This window comes from Pantherophis guttatus, chromosome 3, assembly GCF_059756535.1.
Source record: "Pantherophis guttatus breed Tessera chromosome 3, ASM5975653v1, whole genome shotgun sequence".
Taxonomy (NCBI): Eukaryota; Metazoa; Chordata; class Lepidosauria; order Squamata; family Colubridae; genus Pantherophis; species Pantherophis guttatus.
In genome coordinates, this window is record NC_142065.1 from 180,523,842 (window position 1) to 180,543,627 (window position 19,786).

At 35.1% G+C, this 19,786-nt stretch overlaps 1 protein-coding gene across 1 annotated transcript in view; it reads right to left on the reverse strand.

The window, feature by feature from the left end:
• Positions 1-15,029: 15,029 nt before the first annotated feature.
• The window catches only part of STAU2 (staufen double-stranded RNA binding protein 2), a 44,913-nt gene continuing 40,156 nt past the window's right edge, over positions 15,030-19,786 (reverse strand). Inside the window, 2 exon segments of the mRNA XM_087890758.1 lie at positions 15,030-16,623; positions 16,625-16,672. Coding sequence (XP_087746884.1) covers positions 16,269-16,623; positions 16,625-16,672 — 403 coding nt within the window. The 3' untranslated portion in view covers positions 15,030-16,268.

The window sequence follows — 19,786 nt, forward strand, 5'->3', positions numbered from 1 at the left end:
TAATTTTGAGATGAATTATGACATCATCAAGGTTGTGTTAACTTGTAACTTTGAATAGCTTACATTTTGATTTATTATAAATATTTAATTGTTGTATTTTTTAATTATTGTAAACAATCAAGAGTTATGAGATGGGGTGATATATTAAATAATAAATAAATATCCAACACGCACATCTGATAAATCAAGCAAGAAAAAAAGTATACTTCCTCTACACCAATTTGAAGGGACATATTTAGAAACTAGACTAGAGGATTATACTGAAGTTAGTTCAATGGTTTTCAACAACTGTGCTGTAGCACACTGATGTGCCTTGAAAGGTCTATAGATCTGCTGCATGAGCTGGAGTCCACCTCTGTGACATCACCAGGGGTGAACTGCCTCTATTTTGCTCCTGAGCCCCAGTAACATGTAACATCATGGGACCTCCACTTTCAGGACCCAGAAGTCCCACCTATGAAATGAAAAAGTTTGAAAAATCTGAATTGGATGGCTGATGAATGCTTTTGTCACTTTTGCTGGCTGAGTATGAACTCAGGAGCATAATGCAAGCAAGCATTATATATCAGTCCGATAGCCTGAAAAAACAAAGGTACAGCCCTGCTCAGGAGATTAAAAGCCTCAAAGAGTTTGGATAACTTGCACTTTCAAAGCAATATAATGAAAATTCTATTTTCTATAACATTGAGTATGCTAAATTTCTATTGAGTAGAAAAGGAAAAAAGAGAAATTGGAGAGAGTGACTGAACAGATGTTTCTTGAAGCAAAGTGCAGTTTTATTTTCTTCCTATGGTCTATCTATTCAAATTATGTCTGAATTCATTTTACAACGGTATTCTGGAATTGTATGCTCTTGCTGCATGTAACACTAACCAAGAAATTTTCCTTCTAATAAAGATATTATGCAAGAAATAAATAATAGTGTTGTGATTTATTCTGTATAATTTGAAACATTTTCTACAAAACGTTTCTAGTTTAAATTTTAGCATTTTAATTTTAATGCTTTGAATCATGCTGTCAACTATCATTGGAACACTTCTTGGAATTGCCACAGATATAGAATTTATTATTTGGGCAAGGCAAAGATTTGAAATTCAAAAGAGAGAAATTCTTTAAAATGGTTAAGAATGTTATATGGTTTCCAAAGAAATCAAAGGTAGAGAAAGATGAGTAGAAAAAAAAATACTAAACATAATTTACAATCCTATATTGTCTTAAAATCACTGAACTTAGTGAAATGTACTTCATTCATGTAAACATGCACATACAACAATGTTGTCTGCTGGCCTATTTCCATTGGAAAATGAATAAATAAAACTTGAGGCACAGAATGAATTACTGTGCCAGTTTGTCAGGAGTTTTATATTACAGGAATGATGGGCTAATGTTCCAAACTTCATTAATCTATCCTTTAAAAATAAAACTTCAAATCAAATGTTGACAATTAACGGACTGTGCTTTCATCCTTGGATTTCAGAATATTAAATAGCACTCAGCTTTTCAATGGCTCAGGGAACTAAAGGTTTTTCAGGTGGTGACATCAACTGATTTGCCCATTCATCTAAGTGCATCACAAAGATGGATATAAGCATATAGAAAAAGGGCAACACCGTAACTCCGTATTGTGTCAAAGCTTACTAAAAAGGATGTGAGACTACTGATGTATAGAAGTTTTGCAGCAGCAAAAGGTTTCCCCTGTCCTGTCATGATCGACTCAAGTGGGTGGCACTCATCTCTGATTCTTAGCTGAGGGAGACTGTGTTGCCTAATAGACGCTTCCATCATCATCTGGCCAGCATGAAAATGGAATGCAAAAACCTTCCCGCCAAAACGGTACCTACTTATTTATTCACATTTGCATGCTTTCAAACTGCTAAATTGGCAGGAGTTGAGGCGAATAACAGGAGCTCACCCCATCACATGACCCTTGGATCTCAAGCCTGGGCTGTCAGTTTTCCAGCTGACAAGCTCAGCATCTTAACCTGCTGAGACATTTCATCGCACATTGCAGAAGCATAATAAGCAATAAATAAATCAACAAATAAATAATACATTTTAACCTGAAATAGTTAAAATGAACCAGGAATGTGGCACAAATTCAATTTGAATTAGGCATAAAATTAATTTTGCCACACTACACAGGTTTTTTTTTTCTTTGTATGGCAAATACCTGATTTCGGAATTTATGTATCCAGACCCTTGTCCCTTGGAGAAAGTAATTCTTCAATCTCTGTGGTAACCCAAATACATTTATTCTACTCAGCTGCTTTTTACTGAGGTTCTTTGAAGATTTCTAATTCACAATCTCAAAAGGCTAAGGGGTTCAACGTAATGATTTGTTGGTTTCATTTTCTGATTTTCTGTATTTCACTCTCGACTGTTTTTAGATGCTCTGCCATGTCCCTGTATTTCCATATTCCTGTTCTAGAATTATGTTCAAGAAGACAACTGGCAAACTAGAAGCTTAGAACAGGAACTGTAGGTAAAGTCTTTAAATCTTTTACTCTTAAGCATCCATTTATTATTTAGTTATTACATCTATTGGCTGTAAATAATTAAAATATATTTTATGTTTTATTTCCATGCATTTCTATGTAAAAATCCATTAGTCTTTCATTAAGCAGATATCAATAAGTTTAAAAATGTAATTATGTGAACAAATTTTCCCACACCAAAGCTTTGCTGTTCACAGTTTGAAAACACATTTTTGTCTGGTTAGATGCTTTCTTCCCTTAACATTTATTAGCTTTAAAAATTATTTTAAAAGTGATGGGTGACAGTGAAGTTCATGCATCCAACTCATGAAACATACCCTGTGTGACTCAAGACACCAGCAGGGGTTTCAGAAGGTCAGACAGAAATAAATTAGTAATAAAAAACCTCTATGTCCTTCAGTGCACAAATCCCTACAATTGACAACCTACTGCCATTTGCCAGGGTGAAGTCTGCTTAAAATAATGTCTCTAATATTTATTTATTTAAAGAATGAAAAAACCTCTAGTTGCAATGAATTAATGTGATACTGCTTCTGATTTAAGTCAGTACTTGTTAGAGAACCCATATTATTACTTAATGGGCAATATAGTTACAGGGATACTCATACATTTGTGAACTCTTTTGAATTGTTAATGTTTCTGCATATATATGACCTAAAGTCCTAAAACTCAATAAAACACAGCCCATTTAAACAAACGAGTCTTCTTCATGTATTCATTTAGGAAAATGATTCAAAGCTCATTGTGGCAAAAGTATTGAACTTCTAGCATTTCAAGCAGAAAATAAAGTCAATCAATGAGATGATAATCCATGCAAATGTGAGAAGACCTATTTAAAAAACAGAATTCACTGTACTCACAATCAATGTCCATTCCTTACAATACATATGTAGAAATGTGTTATGGCTTAAACAAGGGAGATTTTTGAGAACTTCTGAAAAATCACAGTTGATGCTCACTAAGGTTACAAAACTATTTGGACTCTACCAGTGCACTGTATTTGAGAGGATTTTTAAACATATGATTTGGGCTTGTAGAGAAATAGAATAATTCTATTTCAGATGGACATTTAAACATTTATTAATATGATTCTGCCAAGAGGAATAAGATTTAAATAATGTCATGCTCAATTATATATCAAACTTTGGAATTTATCTATGAAGACTTTTAGATTTCTTTTTTTATTATTATAATTTTTTAATTTTTTAATATAATAATTCCATTTCAATTAAACAATGTGTCATCCGGGTACAAATATCTTTGTAAAATGATAATCAAGATTTACAACAATATTCATTACATCAACATTAATTCTATAGCATTAAAATTATAATATTAATAATCATAATATTTGCTTCTTTCTCTTAACATATCTTCTTTATTTCACTAATTTTTTCTTTTGCTTCCCTGTTTCTAACTTCCATTTTTGCTGTCTAACCATTGATAAAATAAGTCCCATGTCATATAATATTCAGTTTGTTCTTTCTCCTTAATTGCTAGCGTTAATCTATTCATTTCTGCACATTCTAATATTTTCCTGATCACATTCTCATCTGTAGGGATCTCTTCATTTTTCCAATTTTGTGCAAATACAATTCTAGCTGCAGTTAATATATGAATAATTAAATATGCATTCCCCTTACTATATTTTTCAAGTAAAATCCCCAACAAGAATATTTCTGATTTTAAATCAATATGCTGCTTTATCATTTTTTCCAGCCATGCATGTATTTTTGTCCAATATTTTTTTGCTTTTGAACATGTCCACTGTATAGAATGATTCTGTACAGATTAAACCTTTATTTGAGTAATTTGCCAAGATAAAGCTTTTGTAATATACATTATGTATTTAGGATTGTTTTCTCATTAGTTTATTTTCTTTTTTGGTATTTTTATAAACATTGTGTATTTTTAATTCTACTTGTTGGCATTTATAGTAACAAATCAAAAATATTTTGGTACTTATTTATGTCTACCAAAAAAAGCCAGATTGGAAGCCGTCGCAGCCAAAAATGGAGTTGAGGAGCCTGTTTTTGCTGGCAGAGTGCTCAGGCCACCACAGCCACCCCTGACATGAGTGATGTCAATCTGGCCACTCCCATCCTGGGCACACCCATCCCAGCCCCCCAAGGTCAAACACAACCCTGATGCAGCCCTCGATGACATTGAGTTTTATACCTCTGGTGTAGAGGTTATGGTTAGGGTTAGGTGATTTTGCCTAGGTGATTTTGGGTCAGTCACTTTCTCTCTCTTGCTCAGCTCAGCCCACTTCACAGGGTTGATGTTATAAGGAAAAGAAGAGGAGGAAAGCTCAGGTATGTTTCCTGCCTTGAGTTAATTATAAAGTATTAAAAGTAGGATTAAATTCTAATAAATAAATTAAATAAATAAATCATTTTTACATCTGAAGTAACAATTAATTCATCCATACTTTAGTTTCTGCTTTTTCTTGAGTATTTCTATTATCTTTTAACATTCTTATCCAGTTTTTTCTTTCAGAAATATTAATCATATGTTAATGTTGTAAATTTTATTATGCTATACTATTAGAATGTATATTCTATTATAGAACAATTGTACAGACTATGATTTTAATTATCTCTATAAGATTCACTTATTTCAACAGGACTTTCTAACATATTCTCCATTTGAGTTACAATAATAGCAAGACAAAAACCCTCTAAATTAAGATATCTGGAAACTATTATAAAGCTATTTGCAATTAATGTTAATGTGCAATAAATACAAGATGAATGCCAAAATCTGAGTCTGATTTCTCTTAATATGACATTAAAATATCTTTAATAACCCTTATTTCCTGAAAATACTGGGGGTTTTGATTTACAGCAGAATTAGATATTTTGCTAATCTCACAAGGGAGCTGCTAATGACTCAATCCCTGTGGAATAAACCTAAGTACAATGCAAATACCCATATTTAAGCAAGACCACTTCCAAGGTCATTAACCATAAGGGCCTGTACATTTACATGTGATAGATAATACAATCACTGTGTCATGAAACATGTTTGATTATTACTCCTCAGACTCATTAATTGCTGTGTCTGCCTCTTAGTGGTGAGCTATTGAATCAAGGAGGAGATACAAAGCCGCTAAATACTGGCAGCGCCTTGCTAGAAAAGCTCCCTGCTTGAAAAATCTCCAACTCAGCAAGTGTAAAATGGATTTAAATGTTCTTTGTAATACACAATGCAGAAACAAAATGAATACTCTCAGATGTATGAAAAAGTTCCAAGTTACTAGTTTGGAACTGCATGTTAGCTAGAAGGAAACTGATGACATTGTGTGGGTCAGTGTAGTTAGAGATGATCATAGAAACCTATGCGCCAGTCCAGGTGGATCTCACTTATCAACTGCGTCATTCAATGACCAGTCAGAGTAACAGTGGTACTGAAAAATAAGTTTATGACCAATGCTCATATTTACAACTTTTGCAGTGTTCCTCAGACATATGATTGCCATTACATTCAGTACATGTTGTTCTTGTCTGATCTATTTCTCTTTTCTTTTTCTGCCATGCAGAATGCAAAGATTGGAGAGATTAAAAAGAGTAAAAAGGCACATAATGAGGAATACACATTGAAAGGAATGCAGTGGCTCTGGGATCCCTGAGTGCACTTGGGGCTGGGAACCACCAGTGTACTTTGTAAAGAGATCAGTGTATTTTCCATTGTGTGACTGCTTGCTCTCTTGCAATCCCTTTCCCTCCTAATCTCTCCACTTTGCTGGGGGGGGGGCGGTTGGAGAGAGAGAAAAATTGGGTTGGGCAATTGCCAACAGAGATAATTTTTTCTTCTTCCCCACCATTGGAGAGTGAAGAGATTGCTTTAAAAAAAGGGAAGGGGATAAACAAAAACCAAACTATCGCTCCACCAGTTTTTTTTCAATATGCATTCCCCATTGTATACTCTCTTGTAATACCTTCCTGTCCCAAAAATATAAATACCAGCACTATTTCCCCTTCCGCTAATTATTCCAGCACTGAGGTGAGCATGCCAGAGAGAGGATGTGTGGAGGAAAAGCTGAAGTAAAATCATTTAGGAGGCAAACAAAAGGGCAGGTATGAAATTGATTAGTTTTGTCAATTACAGGCAGGAGCTGCAAGCTGGCTATCCTGGTGTCTAGGTAAGCATTCCAAAGGATGGGGGGAATGGCGAAAGGAAAGCAAGGTCATCATGATTTCCATGTATTGGTTGTTTCACTTAACAACAGAGCTGGTGGTCCCAATTAAGGTTGCTAAATGATGACCTTTTTATAGTATCTGTCAACTTGCAAAGCTTTCAAGTTGCCATGAGCAGGAGGGAGGGACAAGAGTTTATGGAAAGAAAACATAAACAGTCATAGAGAAGCAGAACAAACTAAAACAACATAGATTACTAGAACCAACGCAATGGACATTATTATGAATAAGTGAATTCTATATCACTGCAAAACATTTTAATGTGCTATGTAGTATTTATTATACTTTGAAATGTACAAAAATATTGAATAATGTTCATATTTGGCTTTGGCATGAAACCAATAAAACATCTCTAAACATTTAGACTGATGTAGCTAATTATTTATTTTCTTTTTTGTTTTCAGGGATACAACAATCCTGTAAAGCAGTTTAAGAAAAGAATGTGACTGACCCAACACAGCTCACAGATGAGTGAAAACTAGAACTAGGTTTTATTCCTCTATTTTAATTTCAATCTGCATCCTCCTAGGCTTTTTAGATTACAGTTCTTTACATTGGTGACACTTTCCAAACTATCTGGAAAGGCACAAAATGGGAAGTACAGTACTAGAACAGATAGGCACAAAAACATTAATGGAGCAACTCTCCCAAATATGTGCAGACTGAAGGCAAACCAACGATGAGAAGTTAACTAACTATGATTTAGTGTAATCTAAATTTAATTCAATGTCATTAATATGATATTGCTTATATATCCATTTTGTCATGTTCAAAATTAGAATTTAGTAACTCTAGATTAATTCTAAAGGCTGTTTTAAAGGCACATGTACCTTTAAAGCCACGAATGGTACATTCTTATTATACATCCAACTGTTTCTATTAAGTTGAGTGATAGTCAACATCACTGTTTCAACTTTAAATTAGTAATATGTATCTAAATCACAGCTATACAATCAAACTAGACAGGCTTCACTAAAATGAATGAGAGCAATCAGAGAGAGAAAACCAAATTTATTATCCTGTATGACATGAATTCTGCTGACAATAGCTTAATATATTCACCAGCAAAATCCTTTTTTTAAAAAAATATTTCATAATAAAAAAATAGAGGTTGCCAAATATATAGAGAGTGGTCTCAATCACCTCCTATTTCATCATAGGCAAAGTAAACATCCACAAAGATTTAAAAAAAAAACTAGTTCAAAGCCTGCTAACCCTCTATGTATAGAATACAACACAATTCTTTTCACAATATGTGTTCCTGCTGAATAACTAAGCAAGCTGTATCCAATCTCGATGAAGAATTAAGGTAGGTTTAGTTAATAAAAAAAGATCATATTTCAAATAATATTTTGTTTTCTGCCTCAGTGAAAATGTTTTTCACCTGCTACTAATTTTCTTCTTGGTTAGTAGAACTGTTATTTGTCTAAAGTGAGAATGAAGAAAGATTTTATGCTTGCTAGTGAAGCCAGATCTGGAATGCATGCAAACTAATGGGCAAATGGTACTGATCAATCTGTTCAAAACTGTTGAAAATTATGATGGTAATTCAATTATAGCCTCCCAATATGACATGGAGCAACCAAAGCTATTTCCATTTGTGCAAAAAGAAAGAAAAAGAAAACCTCTTTCATTCTCCATATGCTGGAAGTTTACAAACTGATACTCTCCAGTCCAATTCTCTCCCCACTCCCCATTTTAATCTATGTTTCTGGTTTTTCTTTTGAAGAAATGTTTTTTTATAAATTAAATGCACTGAATTAAATTTTGAACAAATATCACCCGACAAACAATTCAGCACTATGCTTTTGCTTTTCTGTCTGTAGCAACTTAAGCTTTTTGAAGTGTTGGCTTCACTCCAGTAAAAGGTTGGCATCTAATTTTATCAAAGATTTGCTTAACAGGAATTTGGCAGAAAGCACAAGCTGCTTTGTTTAGTACTGGTTACATTATTGTGAGAGGTTCTAACAGTTTTACAGCTATTTTAAAAAAACAAACTCCAGTCTATCAGTGTTAAAAATGTCACTTAGATTTCTCCATGTGTAACAGTAGTTTCAGGAATGAGTTATATTATGGAGCATATTAATAAATAATTCAGAATGATGTTATTCAATTCATGATCACTACACCTGTATTTTCTTATATATAATCTTTACATTTTAAATACCAGTACTTCCATTCCATTCAGTACTCTGCCACTAAAATTAGTTCAAATAGGGGAGCTTCTCTTCTTTCAATTGACCTATCCCAGAATCCATGGAAAATGCTACACATAAAATTGGGATGCTTCCTGAACGAGATTAAACTGCACCATACAGAACTGAAATGAAGCAGAAGGGTATCCCAAAGTCGCAGAAGAATTACAATACTGAACAATAACGCTTTATGTGAACATGTGACATACTCAAATATTTTAAAAATACAATTCCTCCTCATTTTCCAGCAATACCATTCAACCAGATGCCTACTGTCTTCTCAATTCCGATAATTATGTGAAAATGCATATGTGCATAAAAAGCTAATTTTATATAGAAGCCCAAATTTAAAAGGCCTTTTTTGCTATAGGAAATAGATACTGCAGATGACAACAAATGTGGTTCTTCATTGCATCAAACACTCGACTACAGGGATGTCAAACTTATGGCATGCGGGCCAGATGCATCACACGCTGGCCACGCCCATGCCCGGTTTAGCGAAGGGTGAAAAAGTCCCGATATGTCACGTGATGCCGCTGTGATGTCGCAAGTTTGACACCCCTGATCTACTATGACTTACCAAGTTTCAAAGAGAATCAGAAGCCAATAAAGGAGAATATTTGTAGCTCAAGGTTGAAATGAGGGTTCTTCTCTAAGCTTGGTTGTTTTCTTGTGATTGGAATTAGAAGCAGAAATGGAAAGCAGAAAAAAGCCCGTGGAGAGTCAATCCAGTTTATGTTGTTTTTCTCATCTTAATTTGGATCATAGGGAAATTATTAGATAAAAACTGGCAAGATCAACCAAGTTTTTTGCCAGACCAAAGAACATAATCAACTTCAGATCTTGAAGAATAGATTTACATAAGAGCTATAAAGACCTAGACTGCCTGGTGAAGATAAAAAAACTTGCAAAAGAAAAGACTTACTGAAATCAATGGGACAAAATAGTCATACCAGTTAGGGTTCACTAAGTCTAATCTAAGCATGACTAAATCTGGAAACTACATTACAAATTTAAACAGTTTTACCAGGTAACAGTAACAAAGTTGGAAGGGACCTTGGAGGTCATCTAGTCCAACCCCCTGCTCACGCAGGAGACCTATACTAGGGATTCGAACCGCCAAACTGCTAACCTTTCTGATTGACAAGCTCAGTGTCTTAGCCACTGAGCCACCTAGCCAGGCCTAAGTTCAAGAATGCACGGCAATATCTACAAGAAAATATCATGCTATCATGTGCAGATCAGGTCAACCTTGAACTGGGAGCAGGAGAGAGGCATAACCGAGGTGGCGCAGTGGTTAGGGTGCAGTACTGCAGCTACTTCAGCTGACTGCTAGTTCAGCAGATCAATGGATCAAATCTCATCGGCTCAAGGTTGACTCAGCCTTCCATCCTTCCGAGGTGGGTAAAATGAGGACCCAGATTGTTGGGGGCAATAGGCTATTTAGTATACTGTCTTTGGTGTAAGCCGTCCAGAGTCCTCGGAGAGTTGGTGGCATAGAAATATGAATAATAAAATAAAATAAAATAAAATAAAAATAACAAGTTCAAACTCTACGTAAAGAATATCCACATACAATTTATGCGATCCTAAATGTGTTAATTTTAAAAGTTATGCTACAGAAATTTGGATTTCAGAGGCTCGGTGCTATTGCTTTCCCTATCTTAAGAAAAAAAACCAGCATCAATTTTATGCAACTTTCAATGTCAGTCCAAACACTTTAATGTTCTTCCTTGTAAATATCTGACTAACTCTTGTTTACTTTCTGAACACATTTTTCAAAGCTTAAAATGAGAAAAACAGAGAAATCTGTCCTCAGGTGCTGCACAAAATTCAAAATAAAATACTTTGGGGCAACTAATTAAATAACAGATTAGCAGAATAACAGAATAAGAGTTGGAAAGGACTTTGGAGTCCTAGTTCTAGTCCAATCTCCTGCTTAAGCAGGATTCCCATTCCAGACAAGTGGCTGTCCAGTCTCTTAAAAACCTCCAGTGATGGAGCCCCCACAACTTCTGAAGGCAAGCTGTTCCACTGGTTGATTGTTCTCACTGTTAGGAAATTTCTCCTTAGGTCTAGGTTGTTTCTCTCCTTGATTAGTTTCCATCCATTGTTTCTTGCCTTCTTGTGCTTTGGAAATTAGGTTGACCCCCTCTTTTTTGCAGCAACCCCTCAAATATTGGAACACCACTAATATATAGTCCTTGTAATCCTTTTCACTAAAAGATTAAACCAATGACTCTCTATCTTTTTTTGCTCTGGGAGAGAGTCATCTAATTAAATTAAAATAGAAAGGTTGTTGTTTTTTTTGCTGTCACCACAAATATTCAGCAATCTGTACATACAAATACACCAATAAACTTATGAAAGAAGGTACTTTATGGACTAACATCAGTAATAATAATAATAATAATAATAATAATAATAATAACTAGTATAGGATACTAACCCAACCTCTTGACTGTGAACTGCCACTATATATAATAATAAATAATAATCTATCACTGAGAAGATCAGTCTGAAATCATAAAACTACTCAAACTCTCTAATAACATGAAAGATGACTGGTGAGTTATAAAGGTATAAATGTCATCTCCATTTATCTGCTTTAAAAGGTTGGGGAATTCTCCAATGAAGGTGTGAAGAATAAATAAAATGTTAATTTAGGGAGAAGAGAAGGTGGGAGTTATTCATCTCTGGAATGCACTTTAGAGATCAAGTCATCTGCTGCATTCTATTTCTCAAAAGCACTTACATATTATGATGATTAAGATTTATTATTAGGTATAAAACATCAAATAAATGTGCTTAAATGCTTCAAACTTTAAACTGTTGAATAACCCTTGATTATGAATCTATAGTCCTACCTCATTCTCAAATTAAGGATATTTCTTGGCTATGGTTGTCAAGTGACAGACATGGACATAAACATGTGAACACATCCTAGATTCTATCATATAGGGTTTTTTAAAAACAACAACATGCAGGCCTCATCCATAAGAGCAATGCATGTTTTCTGAAAATGCAGCTTCATGACGATAGTTTCAGAATGCCAATCATTTGGGAGAAAAAGACTTGTTTTATAGCCCAAGAAAGGTTATGTCCCTTAACTAAGTTAAGGTCAAAAGGATAACTTTTTCTGAAGATGGCCCTGCTGTCAGAGGCTAGGGTGGGGTTTTTTTGGGAATACAGGAGCATTTTTCTGCATTGTCCCCAGGCTACATTATGTTAGGTTCCCACTGTGTGCTTGGCTGTTAATTGTTAAATGATTTAGGATTTAATATTTACATTTATTTGTTGTTATTTTTAATCTGTTTTAAACATCTTTATATTGTTTTTGTTTCTAAAGTTTTTAAGCTACCATGAGTACATGACAGCACAAAATGTGAGATTAAATCATACAAACCAAATAAATACACAAACGTTTTATTTAAACAGGTGTCATTATGATATATGCACTCTGTTCAAAAAATTATTGTAATGTTTTACAGGTGATTTTCTAAATCATGTCCATATTAGCATATTCTAGAGAAAATAAGAATGCCATTTGTTATTGCATAAAGCATGAATGTGTGTGTGCGTGCGTGTGTGTTTGTGTGTATGTATGTATGTATGTATGTATGTATGTATGTATGTATGTATGTCTTTTGTTATTTGGGTTTTCTCCCGTCTAAAATTGGAAGTGTCTTGGCGACATTTCGACGAAGTCTCATTCGTCATCTTCAGGCTGGTGTTTTCAGCTTCGTGAGCACGAAGCCGAAAACACCAGCCTGAAAATGACGAATGAGACTTTGTCGAAACATCGCCAAGACACTTCCAATTTTACACGGGAGAAAACCCGAATAACTGAAGACCTACATACAAACACCAGCGAAAACCTCAGAAATATATATATATATATATATATATATATATATATATATATATATATATATATATATATATATATATATAAAAAGAATATTTATAAGAATATATAAAAATCATAACTGGCTTCTGTATTCAAAATGTCTATTTTAAAAATAAAAAATTAAAACATAAATAAAAATTCATATAAAAATTCAGTAATAATGTTCATTACAAATTTTTGCCCTCTGTATAGTTTGTTCATTTTAATATATATTTATTTATATGTGCAACATATCTCACAACTGTGACTCCTATTTACTACATGACCTTACTTTAAAGAAGAAAAAAAAAACCCTCAGATTAAGTTGATTATTAGCCTAATCCAAGTCCTTAGATCTCATGCTGCAGTCACTGGTGAGTATCAATATGATACTGATATTAACAGAATTGTTCTGAAGTGCACCAAATACGGATAAGCTGTCTATTTTCTGATGAACAGTTGTAAAAAGTGTCAAAAAAGCAAAAATACTGCAGTTGCACTGCAGGGCATATTGTACACATTAAACCAGGGATGGGTTCTACTTACCTTTACTACCGGTTCGCAGCGGGGCCATGACCTCTTCTGCGCATGCGCAGAAGCGTTTTGATGACATCAGTCGGTGGGCGGAGCCTCCCGACGGTTTTACTACCAGTTCTATAGAACCAGTGAAAACCAGGGCAACCCATCACTGCATTAAACATAAAACTAATCTTTGCAGGTAGAGAACTGAAAATAATTTACTTAACTTTATATAGACTACAGTACTTTGAACCTCTGAGAAGGTCACACTTCCTACTAGTTAAATGTATTGGTGGGAGGGGAAGGAAGTTTTGATAGAACTTTGAGAGGTGGTAGTAAAATTTCAAAAGAAAAGGAAGTGTTGATGCTAAGATTGTCGAGGATATCTTCCAACCAGGACACTAAAATTACACATACCTTGATCATCTAAAAGCAACACCAGAACACTGGTAGGCTTGATTTTTACTAAATAATAATAATCCTAAACTATCTGATATCTGAGTCAGATGGAAATCCGTAATATTTATCAGATTTACAAACTTCCCATTTCCCAGGACTTTTGTTCATCCTATTCACTGTCAATTATTCCTTATATAATTTCAAGTGACAAAGCTGCTGCTGTAAATATATCCATTTAATAAATCCACTCCATTAACCTAAATATATTTTTATTTGTTAGTTGTTTGATTAGCCATTGTGGTATTACATGCATGGTAATACGTTAACAAGGAGGAGATGCAATAACAGTTGCAACATAGAGGGAGCTCTTGGGGTTATGGTGGGATCTCTGTCCTTGGGACCTCATACTCCATAACAGAAAAAGTGGTGGGAACAACTTATGGAAGCAATTTGACTTTGCTTTTGGGAAGTTGACAGGGAAGGTTGCAAATAGTGATCATGTGACGATCTCACCCAGCGGCTTTACATAAATGTTGAACAGAAGGGGCGAGAGGACCGACCCTTGTGGCACCCCACAAGCAAGGTGCCTCGGGGTCGACCGCTGCCCCCCGGGTCAACACAGATTGCGACCGGTCAGAGAGGTAGGAGAACCACCGCAGAACGGTGCCCCCCACCCCCAGCCCCTTCAACCGGTGCAACATGATACCATGGTCGATGGTATCAAAAGCCGCTGAGAGATCTAACAGGACCAGGATAGATGAGCAACCCCTATCCCGAGCCCTCCAGAGATCATCCACCAACGCGACCAATGCCGTTTCTGTGCTGTGTCCAGGTCGGAAGCCGGACTGGAGAGGGTCTAGATAGACAGCTTCATCCAGGTACCGGGGAAGCTGCTGCGCCAATCGAAGTACACTGCCAATGCTTTTATTTAAGAATTGCTAAATGAGGAAATGAATCTGTTGATATGCTTATCTAGCAAAAATAAATATAATCAGGCCATTTTTCCAATAATAATTATTGCTTGTACAACATGTGTTGTTTCATAAGTAATATGAATTAAGAAAAATTCACATCAAGTAAACATCTTGAAAAAAATGTTGCATTTTCTAGTTAGAGATTAATTATGAATTTATATGATTTCCCCCTTTTTTTATTATGTGAATAATACCCCGTGAAGGTAGTTTTGAATGTTTACATTTTGAATAACTTAAAAGTGTAACAGTGCATTGAACTGTACATGCAAGGATTGTCAATAGAAAACAAAGATAGGCTTATGATTTAAAACATGGACAAGTTAATGATTATTGCTTTAGAAAATAGACATTCCTTTTCATTTTATTCTTTAAAAATATGGTGAAGTATTTTGGTAGATGTACTTTTATTTTTTAATTGGAAACCTGCTAGAATACAATAACTTATAAAGGAAAATGCTTTTAAATCATGAACAGAAAGTGCTTTCTGTGGTGAGAAAGTGAAGAGACCAGAGTGACAGGCATTTGACAACTCACTAAGCCATTTCCCACAAAGATTCTGTTCAACTTTCTCCTTGGTGCTCAGTGATCCAGCACAGAGCTTCTTGCTCATTCCAAAAATTCAGGCAGCCAAGATATTAAGCTGAACCTTACAAAAGAATATGGGTAGGAAGCCAAAATCACAAGCTCCTTGAAACTCTAAAGGTATAAGTGAGAATTACAGATAATATCTGCTGAAGTTCAGTAAGAATGAGGCAAGCGGTGATCAGCTACAATCTTGGCAAAAAGAAAACAAAGCTTCTGTTTTTCAAGCTGAAATAAATAATGAAGGTGGGGAAATGGGAAAGGCGCACATGATCGGTGTCTAGTAATTGTATCCCACAGCTAGGGGTAGTAAGGAAATAACTTGGCAAAAACATTATCTTGAACAGAGTTTTGGCACTATAAGAATAAAATATATCCTTAATGTGTGTCAGCACACTGCATATACTTCCTAGCTGAGAGAATGTAGGCTGCAATATGTGGCTTGCAAAGTAGTGTGTAGGTATTTAACATGTACAGAATAGTATCGTCACTCTTGGGGTAAACTGGGCTGTTGTTTTTGTTGTGCTTGAGTCCTACTGTCCAAAATTTGCCAACACTGACTGGTATTGTTTTTACCATTAATAGGGAATGTAGCATGTGTACAACTAAGACTAAGATCCTAGTTTATGTCTTCTCAATCTTACTCAGTAGCATTATATGAAAGCCCCAATTGATCAAAACCATGATGGGTGGCAGAGGTCAATATCTATAGGTTCATTTAGCATATGGAATATTTTATTTTGTGCCCAAACAGTTGAGACTCTGGGCAGTGTACAACAAAGCACAGTAAGACAATGAGAGATTTTTAAAAAATTCAATATCAAATAATATAACAACTAATATAATATTCAATCAAGATCAAAGCATGTGGAAAGTAGGTGATCTTAATGGGCATGAAAAACCAGGTCTGGACTTATGGGTACAAACTCTGAACAGACTCTAAACTGGTCCCTCTTTTTAGCCTTTCTGCTGCCTCTGCCCTCCTACAGGAGCTTCTACTTTCTTAGAACACTGGTTTACAGTGTTGTAAACACTAAGTTTACAAATGCTGTGCAAGATTTGTTTTTATTTAGATCACAATTATAATACAAAAATATCTGAGTACTGGTTGTAAAGGGTAATTTATTCCAATCTATTACACCTGCCACATATTTCAGTGGTTTTGAAGGCTATACTATACATCAATGGGATTTGGATGACACTCCTTTTAGACCTTTAGCTTTACCACTTGAGGATGTTCCATTCATGAGGAATTCCCTTGCAATTGTAGCTGTATTCTTAGTGGCAGGAGATATACTGAAAAAACAAATAGATGTCTGGCTCATTTCCTTGGATGTCAGATAGTTTATGGAGGCACTGGGGGTGTTTTGTTGCAGCTGGTTTCCATTGATAAACGTCAGGAGGCAGATGAAGATTTCCCCTGGGTGCCAAAATTAAGAGCAAAGATCATTCAAAATTTTCATGTAATTTTAATATGTATTCAATTATTTGTAATTTTAAACGATGTCTTTCCTTCTGTTACTTAGTATATACAGTAATCCCTTCCTGTTTGGTTAGGTAAGACACTCCAAACTAAAATGTGTAATCAGGCAATTTGTGTTCTCTTCTTAATAGCCATCATTGTCTATCAGCCATCATCATCCCATAAGTATATCCGCTTTTTACAAAATATAATTGAATTTATTTTCAGTGTGATTCAATAGACAGAATATCAGATCTGGGTCTATGTTTTCTAGGTTCACCACTTTGTCTGGACACTCTTGGTGATGTGGAGGGGCCATAAGGTTTACTTCAGTGAACTTCAACTTTGCACATTTACAGTCCAAGGTCCAAATCATAGTAGTTAGCATATGTAAGAAACATTTCTGCTTCAAGCCTTAGAGAATTATTGCCCTCTATAAGACAATTTCATAATACAATTCAATGTAGCAATTGTCTAACCTCCTTTTTATTACATAAATAATATTTTAACACATATATTAGTTGTTGATAATATGAAGTTCTACAATTGTAGATCTAGACTTAAGAAAAAACTCTACTTTAAGGGTTTAAGCAAAGTACTTGGGCCAACAGTTTATTTTTCACAACATGACTAAAAAATGCGGTATCAAATCACATTATAACAAATAAAAATTCAGACTGAGAAATATGAAAATATTACTTTACAACTATGAGATTAATGGACACCAACCTATACTGTTTTCAAAAGTGCTATATAAATTTATGGACGTTGCCACTAATATACAATAGCTAACATGGATAGATATTATATAAGTATTTAATGTGTGTGTCAATATAGTTGCTGAGGGACACAATTGCACTCAATATGCTTCTCATAAGTACAAATAGATCTCAATGAGAACAGAATATAGGACTGATGAGTCTTTGGCCTAATCCAGCACAATTCTTCTTTTATTTGGGGGGGAAATCCAAGCTGGGTATCCATGGAAAACTCAGCTGGCAGCTGCAATGCACTGTCCCTAATGCACAGCATATTGAATTTATTAATTTCATTATGCCTTACCTGCCTTCCACCTATTATAACCAGGAAAATACTCATCTTTTTGTTCTATAACAAGTAGCAAACTACAGTGTTAAAGCAAGATTTTCTTGATATATCTATAGAAAAACAAAACAAAAGGCAACACTAGCTCAGGGAAACTGGAAGTGCTCATGTTTCCTTTGAATTGGACCAGTGCAAATTCAGTTAACATAAAAGCACTCCAGATATATAAGGATGCCGCATCTTTAATAACAGAACTGAAAAATACAGAAATAATAGAATTAATATGGTGAAAGAGCACCCATTTAAAATTCCTGTACAATACTATAAACCTTCTAAAACCACATCAAAAAGTACAGATGTCTTGTTCACTGATGTAATATCACTTCAAACAAACATTTCACATGCTCTCTCAGCCTTTTCAGTGTTTTTACATGATCCACCCAAATATCTAACTGCTGTCTGGAACAATAGTTGGGAATTCTTCCAGATTACTAATCTCTTTAAAAGTTAAAACAACTAATATGCATCACAGGATGAAGAAAAAGCTATCTGTCATAATATCCCATATGTTTCTAAATTGCATCCACATTATTGTAATATGATCATTCAATTAGCAATAACGACAACAACTTTCCACTTATGTAACACCTTCTATTTTGAGGTTTTTGGAACCTATACAGTATACACAAAAACAAATTATGTCACCCAATACTCTTTTGAGGTTTCTGCTATCCATATTATCTAGAAATAACATTTGAAATATAATTGTCTCAGTCCCTATAATAAATGAAATATTTTTACTTCATTGACATTTTAAATACTCATTTTTGAATTCTCACTTTTATACGTTTAATGAATAACAAAAGTACAACAGTGTAACACATTAATTTCAATTCTGCTTTTCTATTAAATTAACTAGCCTCTTTCCATTTTAAATTATCAATAGTATTTAATAAAAATAATTGAATTAATTTCCACTTTCTTGTTACTAAGTGTGTTTGCTTCATTTTATAAAGAATACGAGGAACTATAAAATAATTATGAAATCCCTTGCAAAGCACCCTGATGTTGTCACTGTAAATATTATCCATCTTATATCTTACAATTTTACAATTAATGTAACTGCAACGCTCTCTACATGGGGCTCCCCCTGGGGTGCACCCGGAGGCTCCAGCTGGTCCAGAACGCGGCCGCGCGGGGGATTTTGGGGGCGACGAGGCGCTCCCACGTGACACCTCTCCTGCGCGAGCTGCACTGGCTCCCTGTGGTCTTCCGGGTGCGCTTCAAGGTGTTGGTGACCACCTTTAAAGCGCTCCATGGCTTAGGGCCGGGGTACTTACGAGACCGCCTTCTGCCACCAATAGCCTCCCACCGGCCAGTACGCTCCCACAGAGTGGGCCTCCTCAGGGTGCCGTCCGCCAGACAATGTCGGCTGGCGACCCCCAGGGGGAGAGCCTTCTCTGTGGCGGCGCCCACCCTCTGGAACAACCTCCCCCCAGAGCTACGTACAATAACAGACCTCCGGATTTTTCGTCGGGCCCTAAAAACCCATTTATTTCAACTAGCTGGGCTGGCTTGAGTCAAATTTTAAACGGATTTTAAACTGGAATGTTTTAATTACGGCCAAAATTATTTAATTATTTTAAACAGATTTTAGATTTTGTATGTTTTGTATGTATGTCTTGTTTTTACTTTGGCTGTTCACCGCCCTGAGTCCTACATTGGAGAAGGGCGGTATAGAAATTTAAACAAATAAATAAATAAATAGTCCAATTACACCTTGAAAAGGAATGTATGCATGACTAGCTCTGCTGATTTGTACAGCAAGATGTATATGCATTCCATTGAAAGAAATGCACTGTAGAAAAACAGTAATTACAGCCCAATATATATTTTGGTAAAGAATTGGTTTTCAATGAATAAAGAATATGCACACCTATCTGCTTAACTGGAGATATAGATAGATTATAATAGACGACAGACAGACAGACAGACAGACAGACAGACAGACAGACAGACAGACGTGTG